The sequence below is a fragment of the Chamaea fasciata genome, unplaced genomic scaffold (assembly GCF_029207755.1).
Source record: "Chamaea fasciata isolate MVZ Bird 193981 ecotype frontalis unplaced genomic scaffold, bChaFas1.0.hap1 SCAF_5, whole genome shotgun sequence".
NCBI classification, from domain to species: Eukaryota; Metazoa; Chordata; class Aves; order Passeriformes; family Sylviidae; genus Chamaea; species Chamaea fasciata.
The window spans coordinates 39,184,071-39,199,547 of NW_027094090.1; the positions used below are offsets into that span (position 1 = coordinate 39,184,071).

A 15,477-nucleotide genomic window follows, 5' to 3' on the forward strand; every position below is an offset into this window, starting at 1 on the left:
GTTTTTTATAACACACAAAATAGTTTAACCATATGGAGTGCAAACAGTTGTTCAGCACTACTTTGGAATAATTTCCATAAAACACCTGATTTTGTTATCTGTGAAGTGTTTGTAACTAGATCAAAAAAATCTTTATACCTTACTTGAGCATGTAATTTACCTTCTCACAAATTACAAAACTAAGCTAAGTTTTATTAAAAAAAATTAAGGCAATAATTCCCCAATGAAGATTAGAGTACTATTGGAGTGGTACAGCTTCTGTTACAGGAGAGCTATTCCCTTAGTTCACAATTCCTGGACAGGCCATTGTATGAAGTCATGCTATTTGCTCAGCAGGACACAAGAGGACACAGGAAAAGGCACCTGACCCTTGGTGCAATCTAGAGATGTAGCATGTGGGGATCAGAATGACTGAAGAAAAACCGACACTGGAAAATAATATTAGAAAATCTTTCTTCTTTAATGGCCAACACTCCTTTACAATGGAACTTGTATAACAAGAAGATTATTTTGGATCACTGACCATCTCCTCTCAAGTCAGATCAGACCTTGGAGCCTGAATGCTAAAATAGGATAAGGAAACATCGCAGATCCTTCCTTTTATTAAGCCTGTAATGTCACACAGAACTGAACTGCATTGTATTCTGTGATTTATTTTTGTGCATTAAGTGTCTCTAGAGGCTCCCACATTTTGTCCTGTAATAAGACGTCCTTAAAATACAGCTCGATACCTGCCAAAAATTGAGTATAAGTACAAACTGATGATTAACAGAATGCTGAGTAGCTGAGTAGCCTGTTTCAACATTTCTTATACAGACACAAGGCCTGCAAAAGCAGTAAAAAAGATGTAACAAGTGGTTCTTCTCTGATTTCAAACAGAAACAAACATCAAATGTCATCACTTAAATCTGATATACAATGAACCTGACCAATTTTTCCAAGCAATCTTTTGCCACCAAACAACTCTGACTGCCAATATGTAGGAAGCCAAATTTCAACGAATGTAGGAATAAACACATGAAAGGGTTACAAGGCAAAAATGTTATGGAAAATGCCTACATAATTTTCACACTGCATATTTTACCTACACAGAGAAAGGATATCTCTGATAAACCCAGACTTGGTTTACCTTCAAAATAAATAGGCTGGTCTTCCACTACCTTTAACATTGAGCCAGGGCTGATCATTCCATAGACCCCACCGTTAACTTGCTTTATCAAAACTGTGGCAGTGCTTTATTTGATATGAAGGAGTGTATCATATGGAAGAAATATGAATTATCTCACTGCGGGAGGGATAATTATATTGAGCTACATGTATAGCCAAAGATGAATCTGTCACAATGCATGTTAATTCCACATTAAGAGAAACAATTAGGTTCCTATTTTAGAGCTATTAACTTCTCTAGCCACAACACACACAATTATGCACTTTCAAAGTGATTCTGATAATGACTAAATAATCCTTTTTCCATGTAACACTAACACACAAATTTATGTAATATCTATATTCAAGCTAAGGATGCCATCAAAGGTGCATAATGAAAACCTTATAGTTGAGACAACTGTCTCATGATTAAGTAAGATAAGCACTGTAAGTTCACATCCAGATTCATACCCTTTCTATTCTATTCTCATCCTCAGTCATGAAATACTTCCTGTGATTTTATCTCGACACGTAAAAGTCCTTAGCTCTTATGTCTTCAAACACAAATTTAGAAGGAGGGATAATGCCTTCTTCCCTACTTCCCTGAAACAAGCAAGCAAGCCAACTGCCATGAAAATGAAAGAGGAAGGAAAGTAGGTTGTCCATACCAAGGGAAATTTAATATTTTAAAACTAAATTTAGTATTTTAAAACCTAAATCACTCCTTTAGAAGCTAATAGCTACAGTGTGGGAACATGTACCTTCTTCTCAGATTTATAAAGACAGTACCGTACACAGTTTACAGTAAGCTTTAATTGTGAAATATGTAAACCTCACTGAAATTTTCAGTGTTGTGGCATTATGCTAATTTTACAATTGGGTTGTTCAAAATCATTTAATTAAACTTGCAAAAGAATAAAAATTAGTGTGTAATTTTGAGTATTTGCTTTATAAAAACGTATGTAAAATCCCATGTAAAAAATTTTTCTTTTAAAAAAGCAATAACATATAAAAGTGAGATTTTGGAAGAGTTTATTCCCCAAATAATTCCAATTTCACAAAGAGGTACTGCAGTCATTTAGTATCACACTTCAGTACAGCCAAGTATTTCAACAACAACCTTAAAAAATCTAGGCTGAGGTGCATTCCAGAAAAAACTCTCAAGCAAAGATTGACAGTACTGTTGGAAAAGAGAACAATTAATTAAAATAGAGAAATGGTAATACAGACAAAAAATATACACAGCTGTGTCATCTGATGTTCATTGCGTATTACCTGTAAAAATTGCTAATCAAATTTCTGTTAACACTACCAATTAACTTAATCAAAGCCTTTGCAAATCCACTATCAACTTCCGTGTATCAGTAGGTATCTCTTATTTCCCTACAGATCATGTCTTCCAGTTTCTTTTTTACCATTTGCTTTGGGCATTAAATGGGTTTAAGCATATAAATTAAAAGTGGGCAAAGCCTGAAACAATTACTAGCTTACTGTTAAATTATGTAAATATGTTTTAAGAGACACACTTAAACACTGTACACTTTATATTGACCAATTCTCTTTAGAAAATAAATTGACTTTGACAGTCACAATTTAGCCCAAGTTTTCAAAAATACATTTAGTGTCCATAAATACAACCACCTACTGTATGAAAAATTACCTTGTCTATTTACTTCATTCTGAAGCAGCTCTTCCATTGCCTCTTCTTCAGCAATATCTAATGGAGTGTCTCCTTCACTATTTACCGCTCCTACATGAGCACCTTGACTAATTAAATACCTGCCAATAGACAATGAAAAAAAGCTTGTAAATAACACAGCAAAGCTGATGCAAAAAGAAAAAAAATAGCAGCTACTAGGATATAATATGCACACATACAGTTCATAGAAACATTTATATTGGGTGTAAGTACAAACCCTTTTGACTGCTTGCAGCCCATGAATACCCCTGTTTTTTCATCCTAATAGCCATTAATACAAATAGCCTTCTGGTCTTCAGTTTGCCACCAAGACTCCTGACATGTTTAATACATACCTGGAAGAACTGAAAGAAGAAAATGGCTAGATAATGACCAAAAGTGATGACAAGGTGAATAGGGATGGAACCACCAATCCCTGTGACCTCCTCTTATTAAGCCACTTTTCCTACAACTCGCAAATTCAGTGGCACATAATGTTTCTACGGCTTGCCAGAATGATGACTCCTGATCTCTTTGGCAGCTTCTTAAAGTTAATAAAACCAAAACCATATCTCTTAAGTATTCATAAGGTCAGCTCTTAGTGGGGAAGGAGGCAAGGGGAAGAAAGAAAACAGTACTTTACAACCCCACCATGTTTTCTTATTTAATGTGTTACTGTCTCAGGAGTCAAGAACCCAACATTCTCAATTTCCAAATAGACCAAAGGATCAATTCCAACAATAAGTGTTATATTACTAATTATTAATAAAATTATTACATTATTTAATTGTATTAAACCATAAGCCTATGAAGTTGTTGACAAGCTACAGTTAACAAACAACTAAAACTGATCAATAGAGTCTTGCAGCTTCTCACATTGTATTTCCATTTACCTAAAAAATTCAATACTTTGAGCCATGACAGGAGTCAAGACAAGCAAAAAGCTGCAAACACACCTCCTACCTTGCACAGCTTGATTCATATTTTCCAGATATTTGAGGAAAAAAATCAGGATATACTGAAGAATCAATCATCCATCTTAACAGGTGTACAAAATAAAAAGTGCTTTCCTACCCTGACTATTACAGAATGCCAAAGTATGCAGGAGACAATCAAAAAATTAATCCAACACTAATACAAATGCTTTGAAGTACTTATTGCTGCTTAACTTCTGCCAATTAATTATCATCCTAGATAGCTGGAATCTGTTATCTTTAATCAATAATTCAGAATTGAATACTCTAATATATCGGTATTTTTTAATGTATGACTTAAGTAGTACTTGTTACTAAATCTCTTTAATTACAGCAAGAAGTGGTAAGAACTAGTAGATCTCAAAATGAAAACTAATTCCCAGAAATGCAACTATTATCTCCTGGTATATACATCATCAGTTGCCACCAACAACTGTGATGCTGGTATATATGTTGGTTTTATACTGTTCTTCTCAAAAGAGTGCTATGCTCTAAGTCTGACCTCCCTCCTTTTAAAAGATTGAACTTCTGCATGAATGAAAAATTAATTCAGAGGAACAACTTCTCTCAACAATACTAGCTGTATTAACAGTGAAACAGCCCCCCAGGTCACAGATGAGGTAAATCTTATGCAGGTGTTTGCTAAACAGGCAGAAACAGCAGTGGGGAAATCAACATTTTTACAAAGTCAAAATAAAATCAAACACTTACAAAAATATCTTTATTTAAAAAATCCAAGTGAATATTCACATTCTTTCAATGTTTACATTCTAATACAGACAGTAAAAAAAAATTATGTATTTACACATAATACCTCTAGCAGAAAATTAAACCACTTCTGTAAGGAAAATACATATCTCATCGAAGCAGTTGCATTTGGTCATCTGGGTCAATAATTTATAGATATGATAAAAGAATGAATGCATTAAAAAAGTGTAGGGAATGAATAAAAGGCTAGAACAGCATTTTAAAGAGTTATTATTGATATAGATGGACAACTTCACCATCAATTGATCCTTTAAAGGAGACTTCAAAATAAGGCTGCTTACAGATCAAGATCAGATCAGCAATGCTAGAGGATTAGTAGGGTTGGAGAAGTAGTTATCTGATTTTCCTTTTGCAGGTGCTTACAGGGCTTTGGTTTTCCTGGGTCAGCAAAGGAAGGATAGGTGAACTTGCTCCAAGTTCACAGGATTTAAAGGGATGGAAGAAACACAACAAAGATGAAAGGCACCACACTCCTTGCCAAAGAAGTGAGAACACTCTTTTCCCAGCCTTCCTTCAGCCACTGCAACTAGGCCTCTCCGCTGCTATCCCTCTCAAAAAATTAACAGTGAGCACCTCAAGCAATTTAAGTGAAAGAACATTATTTGCTATAAACCAAGTAACTGAACTTCCAACTATTTTAAAGACACCTTTTAAACCTGATAATGAAATCTACATTTGTTCTGTTCTCCATATCATTCAGATTACCCTGTCCTGTGAAAGTGTATGTATGCATTTGTTTACTTACAGTACAGCTACTTTCAGCAAAGCAATGACAGGGCTCACATGGTACATGAAGTCAACCTGCTACCTACAGAATCAATGGTTTTATTAGAAACTGAGTGCTACCAATGGCAAGGAGAGCAATCATTTTCCATGTGCAGCATTGCATACACAAAGAAAACAGATTGGGTAAACAAGACCAAGAGAACGATGCTCTGAGTTTTTAGGGCATGACTGAGCAGAAGACAATACCAGAATAATCCTAAAAATGAGAAAAGTTTCTGGTTTTACATAAGAAAATTATTTCTTGAATGAACTGTATTTCAAACTAAATGTTATTTAAACTTAGAGTATGACTTCAAATAAGGGTTATAATTTGATAACTTCAAATCAGTTATCCTGGTACCATATACTAAAATCTTCACATGCCACAGTGTATTGTTGTGTGTAGGTATGTATGCATATATTAAGACTTCCATGTTTTGGGGAAAAAACCCAAACAACGTACACAAACAACTGCTTTTATTTAACCTTTTTAAAGTAGATGTTACCTTCATCTTGAAATTGCATCTTTCTAAAGCAAGCAAACATAATATAACTTCATTTCCTTGACAGATATTTAATTTATACAGCTACGTGTATACAGTGAAAAGGAAATTGAAGCTGTGTAATAAGAAGTCCAGAACCATGCATTTTGACACCATGTCTAGAAAAAGGTGCTTTATGTAAACTGGGGAGCAGTGAAAAAGCAAAAACATATAAGATTTCCACCATCACCAACTAAACCTTTTGGTATAGCACTTGAATTTGTATCTCTTGGAATTCACCTGTTCAAAGACAGTCATGTTCAACAGACAATTAGAGAAAAGTAACTCAGAAAATCCAGTGATAATCTATATAATGTATTGGAAGGTGTTCATTCTAAATCTAAATAGATGACAAGGAAACAGTAGTTTGATTCATACCACACTCCTTTATTGAGGTAAAGCTTTCACATGTTAACATTGAAGCTAAAAGTCCTACTTTCAGACTCCTGTGGTCTAAATATAGAGAACTGTAAGTATCCCAGGAATATCAGGAGAGACAAAAGCAGCAAAAGAAAATAATTCCTGATACTTTCGTCCTGATATTTCCATGACAAGGATTATGCAGTCTGAGTAAGACTGGAAGAACAAGTTTACCTTTCAATACCATTGTTTTATGAAGGCAAATATACTTCTAACTGATTTTTTTCTTTTAGGAGTCACTGCTGTATATTCCTCAATAGCTACTGAAAACTGAAATTTACTACTTTGAAAAAAGCAAGCAAACATTTTTTTTCCTAGAATTACTATGAAACCCAGATACTCTTCCAACCTTTCATGAAAAAAAAAATTTATACCACAGACAAAGGGCTGGGATCTCAGTATATCTGAGACAATAAAAATCAACCCTCTGAGATTACTCTACAAAAGCCAAACAGTCCACACCAAACCAATCCCAGAAACAGGAAATAAAAAAATTTAACTAGCAACCTGGTCTATATTCTGAATTAAAAAAAAAAAAAAAATCCCAAACCAATAAAAACCCCTTAGAACTGAATTTTGTGCCTGCATACATCTGTGACCAAAATGCATAAATAGACAAAAGGAGAGGAAAACACCTCTCTCTGAAGACACTTTGTATACAAAGTTGAGTCATATCTCTGAATTTAGAACTTAAGAATCTGGAAGATGCTACAACTTGGCTAACAGCAAACACTGCAGATAGCATTTTCATATTATTTATCTCAGCACCAGAAAGAGGGGCACATGTTTACATTCGAACCTTGGCCCAGTTCACAGTATCTGGAAACAAGTTTGCAAAGTCATTACAGATATAATTAACTTGAAGTACCGGCTGAACCTGAAGGTCACCAGAAGGGTGGCAAGCACAGGGAAGAGCAGAGAAGTGGCCAATGAATTGATTCAGTTCATTACAAACTGCTTACTGAGCTCATTGGAGACTAACTAGCGCAAACAAGTGGTCCCATCAGACTGCCCAGAAGACTGGACAGCAGCTCCTGACACCTAAAATGTGATGAGCGGGACCTGCTGAAAAAAACGTTACATATACATTTTAAATAAACATTCTCAGTGTGTCCTCCCTGGGAAACATGGCCTAATTGCTAGTGGGGGCCCGAGCTAACAGCACAACTGGTCTGCCAAGAACTTTTAATTAATTAGATAACATTTAAGATTTCAGCTAACCCCAGCTGGTTTAAAAGAAATCCATACATGGCGGAGTATCTTAACTGAATGATAATAGGGAGCCAGAGACTGAAAAAGTATCACTGTATTCATGCAGCTGTGTAAACCTTCACTTGAAGAAACAAACAAAAAAATCAAAAACTGACATTTTTGGAATATGTATTTTAACTGCCTTTTCAAAAATAAAAAAGCCTTTCAGAATTGTTTCACTGTTTATTTTTTTTAAAGTATCAATGCACTTTTAAAAGAACATCTTTGTAAAACATTCATATTACCGACAGAAATACATTTATAATACCTCTAGCCAAGCAATTAGACCTTCAAGAGACATTTAACAAATAAAAATTATAAAATTTTAACATTGCTATTTCCAATTTTTTTTTTTAAGTTTAAGTACACTGAAACAGTAAAACCTGATCCTTCTCAGACCTTTTATTGCTTTAAATGTCTGGGAATATTTCTTAAAATACTTTCTAATTATAAAATAGTTCCATTCTGATTACCTAACGATGTTGTTGTTAGACAAGGTAGAAATGCTACCTCAAGATTACTAGTTGTTTCCAAATGTAGGGGTTTTTTGGTCCAGTTTTCTCAGTTTGGGGGTTTTCTGGTATTTTACTTTCATCAAAAATAACACTTAAACACCAGGTAAGCAAAGGTATACATACCTGTATGGACAACATATTGAGAGATAGGATTGTAGCTTCTATGTGATTCTTGAATTATAAGGATACACGTCTCAAAATAAGATACTGAAAAAGGCCTGGTCTTTTTATTTTCCTTGAATGTCTTAAAATAATAGAAACATGAAGCAAATCCAGCAGCATTAGAGTAACATTATGCTAAATTCTGTTGTGTTACACAGTATAAATAGGCCCTGTGTCAGTAGGCAAGTCCCAGGGAAAGCATACAGTTGGCCGAACAGGCGTGAACAGCCAGTGCACAGCCAGCCCTCAATCACGCCCTCCTGCACTCTCACAATGCCACACTCACTTCTGAACATGTAATTCAAACCCCAGATCAATGTAATGATAAAAAGCCACAACTTGACGGTTTTGGAAAGCTATGTTGTAATCCCTGTAAGCATTTGGTGGAGAGTGTTAAAGTGTGTGCAGCATGGGGCAGGCAATGGCGGGTCTCGCCAGGCGCAGAGGAGCCCGGACACAGGACACAGTGCCTGCTCTGCACCACAGGGGACTCTGCTCACCCCCTCGAGAGAAAACCAAAAGGTAACTTTCCTCAGCCTTTCCCCACAGCTGAGGTACTACTGCACTTCCCTCTTCTGAATCTATGATTTAGAAAAGAAAATGAAGGTTCTAAATTCGGCAGTGGAACCAACACGGTCACAATTCAAGCGGGCCTAGAATCCTTTCTTCTGCACGACTTCAAGACCAAAGGAGAACAAATCAAATGACTTGAAAAACAAAGTCAAACTCACAGGGATGTCTTATTCAGGCACTCTGCAAAATGCCATCCCTCACTGTCAGTCACTGCTGTGCCTCAATGTTCTGCCTCTGAACATTTAAAACTGAACAGAGACTGGCACAAGAAAGACAGGCTTCTGTGATGGCATTTAAATCAAATCATGAAAAAACTCAGGCACTTTTAAGGTTATGCTGCTTTGCAAAATACAGAAGACTTTCACTCACATTTTCCTCTTTTGAAAAAAGAATGCTGCAACATTTTCTAAAAAGGAATGCTCCCTCTGTGAGCAGTATCATCAGCTAGTAGCTATGCAAAGCACCAAGTTAAATCACACCAATTAGGGTTATTTGGCATAACTAGACAATTATTTATGCTGAAATACATGAGTGATGATTTTAAGACAGCTAATAGCAACAAGAGACCTGAGGTAATTTTATGATTTCCTCTTGCAGAACACAAAACCCAAGAACTTCTGATAGCTAGAGATGCTTAAAAAAAGAATAAAAAAAATAGTTGAGAAATAAATGGCCAAAAGATTTTAAGCAAATAGAAGGAGACATTTATTTTCAATTTTCATCAAGATAATCCAGACTAAAGCATGTATCTTTTTTTTCTAAATAATTAACCAGTTTGCAAAGACTTTTTTATGTCCTTCAATATGCAACAGCTCTTGCAGATAGCATCAAATCCAGCTTCTGATTCTCTCTCAGGAAGCTTGTATGAAAGGCATCTTGGACTGACACACATCTTTGCTTCAAAATTGCCAAATACTCCCAAAGCTACCAAAGCAGTAAAACAACAACAAAAATCTTCCTATGTAAAAAGTACTTTCTATCACTTCTATATATTGTATACATTTTATCTATATAAAAACCCTATTTATGATTATGAAGCCAACATTCCACAACATACCAACACACCACTGAATTTTGCACATAGCTGGCTGTTCCCAGCCTCCACTGCAGCTTGTATGCCCAAGCACACTACGTGGAATCCCATCTGTCTTACTTCTTGGTATGCAGGAGCATAAAAGAAACAGTGTAGATAACAGTATCTGGTTAGTTTTAGTCCTCTGGTGTTCCAAGAAACCACTGAAAGAAGCCAGCTCTAGAAATATTTGTACATAGGTGGTCGGTTAAACTTAATAGCACAAAGATGAACAGGAAAAATTTCTACTTGCAGCATCTGAAAAGCAACTAAGCTCTCATATTTTGCCTTACCCATATAGAGGGAAAGACATTTGAGAGGTGGCAGAGCAACCTTTAGGTGAAAACAAACACTCAGTGAAGAAAGTAAAGTAGAAACACAAAGAAAGCCATATAAGGAAACATATAGCCTATTTAAAAAGAAAAACAAACCAAAAACCAACCAACCACAAAAAAAATTCCCCCAAACAAACCAGCACCCAAGGAAAAATAACAGTGGAGCCTGACAGGAGGAATACAGCACAAAAAGTTCTGCAGGAATGAAATGAACCAAAACAAGAAGAATTTTTAAAATGCATATCAAATGTTATTTTCATGATGAACTTCATGAACGAGTGTTCATTTTGAAGTTTGCAGCATATCGTGCAAAAGTGAAGGCTGAGTATGAAAAATGTCTCGTTGCAGCTGCAGAGGTCATCCTGTAACTCCAGCTGACAACACCATGCTTGGAATGCTTTCCCATAGCAAGTCTCCAAGCATTTGTTGTGATTTACAGAACCATCATCAAGGTGAACAGTTAGGACTGAGTTACAGTGGTTGAGAAGAAGAGGTAACAGCAGCATGGAGGCAGCAGAGGGGGAAGAAGGAAGACCATGCTGCTTCCCACGTTCCTCAGCTAACAAGAGGTGATCTCACCAGCAGCTCACCATCCCTCCTGCCTTATGCCTAAAGCAGCATTGCTATATTTGGGTATGGTAGCATCAAAAACAATTATTTACCTGTAGATCTCTATTTCAGCAGAGGTTATGAGTATGGACTTAACAGACTTATTTTTCTCCAACAGCCACAAGCTCACATTTTTATCAGAAAAAATTAAACCAAGATCAATTATTTTCCTGTGTTAAACAGACCTCAGCATATACATAACTACTACATCACAGAACTTATCTTATTTGTAATTATATTACATTATAATGTAGTAAGCAGACCTCTCTGTAAAGCAACATTATTATCACAGTGCAGTTTCTAGCATCACTCAGTAGTTCTGAACTTAGTCTGACCCCCACTTAGATACCAGCAATCTGCACTTCATAGCAATTGTTTACATGTTCAGTCTGCTTTGAATTTCCTTGAAATCACACTTCTTCCAAAAGAAAGTCCTACTCTTTATTCAAATTTGATAAGCAGTATCTTGTCTGTAATAGAGAGGTATCAAATAATTCCTTTTTAATAGTTTTTTCCATCATATCCACTGTTTATAGAAAACCCTCACATTTCTGTGTCTTAGTATCTGAGTCGTAGCCAAACACCTCACTTTCACCAATGCACAGCACCCCATATGTGTCTAGAGATACCATGGCTACATCTACATGCAGTTAAGAAGAATTCAAACATCTTTTATCCTGCCTCAGTCAGGGATAAGAGTAGAAAAACACATGCAGATTAGGATCATTTGCACCGAAATGACGCAGTTTAGGATAGCCAACAAAAGACATGGCTTTAAGACAGGATAAGTAGGTCATAAATTGCATTAGTGTCACTAGAAAGTCTATGGTATGTGCCAGAATAGGGTCAAACTCACAACAGAGAAAACCACTCAAGTAAAATCCGAAAGAAAATAAAACCCAAGATGCGCAGAAGAGACAATCTATACCACAGCCTTGTTTTTTCTGGGAAAACAATCCTCAAAACCAACTTTGCTGAGAATTTAATTATTTTTATATCAGATAACTCAAGAAATACTGTATTCAGTGGTCAACAGTACTAGTAATCCCATAGATTCCACAGTCTAAAGAAAATCTATCACCACCTCTGTCACACAGCAATTTTGAACTGGTTGATGAGGCCCTCACACATACGCCATACTCACCAAGCCTTTGCTGTGCAATTCAGGACTTGGCTGTATCTGTCTAGAGCTGTTCTCCCACGTTCTAGTCCTGCCTAGAAAACAGGAACTTTACTGGTGGCAACGGGCAGTTACAAGCTACCAGCCAGGAAGGACCTGAGTGTTGTTTCTTGTGAGCCTATCCAAGCTCCCAGGTTTCCATATCTATCACTCTTCTGTATGTGTTCTCCTCCACATGTACCACATCCAACTTCAGAATTCTGATGTAAGGCATCGACTCTAAATCGTTCTTGGGATACCAATACAATCAATGTTTTGTGAGAAACAAGTAAGATCTCTCCTGTTTCACTTCTCAAAGCAGGATGGTCTTTTTAGACATCAGCTCCATTTTCAAATTCTTTTTCAGCCAAAAATTAAGAGTACTCTGACCATTATTATAATAGGCATAAGTCCCTTGACCTTTCATTAGATTGAATGAACTACTAAATTGTATTAAAAGAAAAAAAAATATATTTTCCATTCAATCGTGTTCCTGAGGAAGATATCTGTGAACTTTATTTCTATTACATTTACTTTTAGAAGAACAGGAACACTTACTAAATACTAATACACTAACTAAAAATATTTAGGGTCACAAGCAGAGATACACACAGTAAGCCAATCCGAAAGAAGGCAGCTCTAGAGCATACACTTTGTGCATTCTACAGTGACCAGCTCTCTTTGACTCCCTTCCTGAACAATCACGTATGAAAATCAGTTAAGTCCTATAGTTTTCTCTAACTCATCAACCATATTTTACTGTGTATTTCTGTCTGCTGGGTTTTATCCGCACATCAGATCACAGCTACACAGTAGAAAAGATTAAACTCTACTACACAATGACACGATTTCAAAAAGGGAACTTCACCATCAACCTCAACCTTATTTTATTAGCATTTAATTATTCTTACGACATACATATACGCAGCAAAACTATGCTGGAAACAGGACACTGCCACAGTACATCTTCATAAAAGAAAATGCCAACTGATACTACCTCACTCATCTTCTCCCACTCCATCCACTATTTTATCTAACAGAATTTAGCTTTATCCTTGCAGATAACTGATACAAGTTTGGAGAAGGAGGAACTTTTATGTTGCACAGAGCATCAAACTTTTGCCTCTGGGGAGAGGACACTAGGGGACACATGTTTTTTTCCCAATCTCTTTTTTGAGAAAGAAGGCAGCAAATGGAAATTAAGTGAAATAATCTTCTAAAGCCTGCAGTGACCTTTTCACAGCTCTCAAAACAAACACTGCAGCTTTACCAGTAACAACTTTCAAGAGTCAGTCATTCTTCTAGAAGAACTATTTTCCCTTGGCTGGGAATATATCTTCTTTCCCTGTTTTTTATTTTGTCACACGGCTTGTTTTATCCTTCTGAAGTCCCCTTCTCATTTTCTTGAGTGGGTTGTATGATGTTTCATCTTTGCTGGCTTTTCAATTCTACACCTCCAGTCAAGATTTCCTAGTATTTAAATAAACATTTTGGATCCTGACAAAAACATCCCTTCACCTTGAAGCATCTCTGTAAGACCAAACCCCATACAAGTTTGCATCATCCGTTTGCATGTGGTTTACCTCAGACCACAAGCTTTACCTTGTCGTTCAAAAATCCAAATTTCTGATTATTCTCCGAAGATCCATTTCTGAATGTATCACTAGTAATTACCACTTCCTACTCACTTAATTAAAACCATAACTTGGAACCAAGCTGAAGGAGATAGGAGCCATCCCTGACATTTTTATTAGAGTGCTTTGCCCAAGGAGTGTTTTGCCCTTTAGGATTAAAATGGGTTACAGCAAAAGAGTAGAGATTAAAAACTCACTAGTAAGTAAGAAACAGCTTCAGATGATCAAGTTATTAAAACTATGAGAGAAAATGGATTAAAAACAACTGCTGTGAAACATACTTTCTGGCACCAACACCCTCAGATATCATGGAAGAACACTGAATAGTACCAAGTGGTTCAGGCTCACGAGGTTGGGAGATGAAGCATGGGATTCCACCACTGAACAGGCAGTTCTGCTCAGCCAGGCTTTTGATCAGAAGTACAAGATATGCCTAAAAAGCAGCTTAGACACTTCTTTTTACCTGCATATCTAGACCAAGTGATGCTGGCAAGCCAGGTCACTTCAGTGATCCAAAGGATAATAAAGCCTCCAAAGCCCCTGAAGGTTACTCCTATGCCTATAGTTCCCACATTGTTATGTGATCATTAGTTAACACAAGAGGGAAGGTGGAGGAGGCAAAACAAGGACAGGAGTGACAATCTGTCTGTTTCTGCCTTAGTCTCAAGTTAGATCATTAATCATGTTGTCAAACTCCACTGAATTCTCTTGACTAGCTGTTGCCAGATGAGCACTGGTCCTGTACCACAGGCGGGAATCACTACCAGGCAGCACCCACAGCAGTCCGCCCAAGGCAATTAGAGCTGCAAGAAAACCACCTATCACTGAACATCTAGATATCCAACTACAGGTTTGCAGGATTGTCTCAGGGTCCTCTGTCTATCAGACAGGGATCACTCATTTAGTCTTAATGGACTGTTACTAAAATAGGGACATCCTGGGACAATGGTTTGCAAAGGCCTCAGCAAGCGAGTTTGGCTGGGTTCGCTTTCAGGTGTCTGGAGTCTGGAAGAACAGATGGGCATCTGCAGCAAGCCTGTGGTTACACACAAGCCTTTTAAAGTCTGCTTTAAATATTAGGGGAAGGAGGAGATATACAGCATAGGAAAGTTTGGGCAGAAAGGAAAAGTGGGTGAGCAGCATTTTACAGCAGCAGGGTTGATCAAACTACTATTCTCTTCCTAAATAATCTGATTGAGGAGACTCAACTTGAGATGTTTTTCTGTTTCTGACTGTAATCATATGCTTCAGCCTTTAAAATCTCTTAAATAAAGAAGGTGTGTTTTGAAATCGCACTAAGTCTTAGGATTTGTATGGGTATCAAACTATGGGTATCAAACATGCTCCTCAAACATAAAAGCTGCCCTAGAGAGTTAGTCCAAGTATCTAGTTAACATCTCCAGACATAAGATCTCCAAGGAGAATAAAAGTAGACCAAATACATGCTACTTTTTACATAATACCTTTCCAACTACTTTCACAAACTTTCTCAATCAGATCCCACTTGTATGCATGTATTCCACACTAGTATTTTTTTCATGTATCCACTCTCCATGGATATCTCATCCCTTGAACCTATGAGGAATTTTAGTTTCTACGGCAACATTTGTCAAACTGTTGTATGAAGGTATGAAAATGCCGTTCTTCCTTCAGCAGATATCTCTCTCCCCCTTCGGTTTTTTGGGATTTTTTCTGCAACAAAACTGTGACTGTCACTGACTTTATGTTAGTTTTGAAAAACACTTTTCTTACACTTCTTGGAAGATGCATCCTTCATTCTGGGTAAAATGAAAAAGCATTTCTATTTAAGTAGTATAACTGTATGGTAGCCTGTGAACAGCTGCAAACAAGGTTCAAAATACGTCAACTACACA

The 15,477-nt window shown here is 36.7% G+C and overlaps 1 protein-coding gene across 6 annotated transcripts in view; it reads right to left on the reverse strand.

Annotated features, from left to right (window-relative positions):
- Positions 1 to 15,477, reverse strand: part of PPP1R12A (protein phosphatase 1 regulatory subunit 12A) — a 113,362-nt gene that overhangs the window by 48,244 nt on the left and 49,641 nt on the right. For all 6 annotated transcript variants that reach the window (XM_066183303.1, XM_066183304.1, XM_066183300.1 and 3 more), the window contains exon 3: positions 2,807 to 2,925. In XM_066183303.1, coding sequence (XP_066039400.1) covers positions 2,807 to 2,925 — 119 coding nt within the window. The remainder of the gene's footprint in view (positions 1 to 2,806; positions 2,926 to 15,477) is intronic.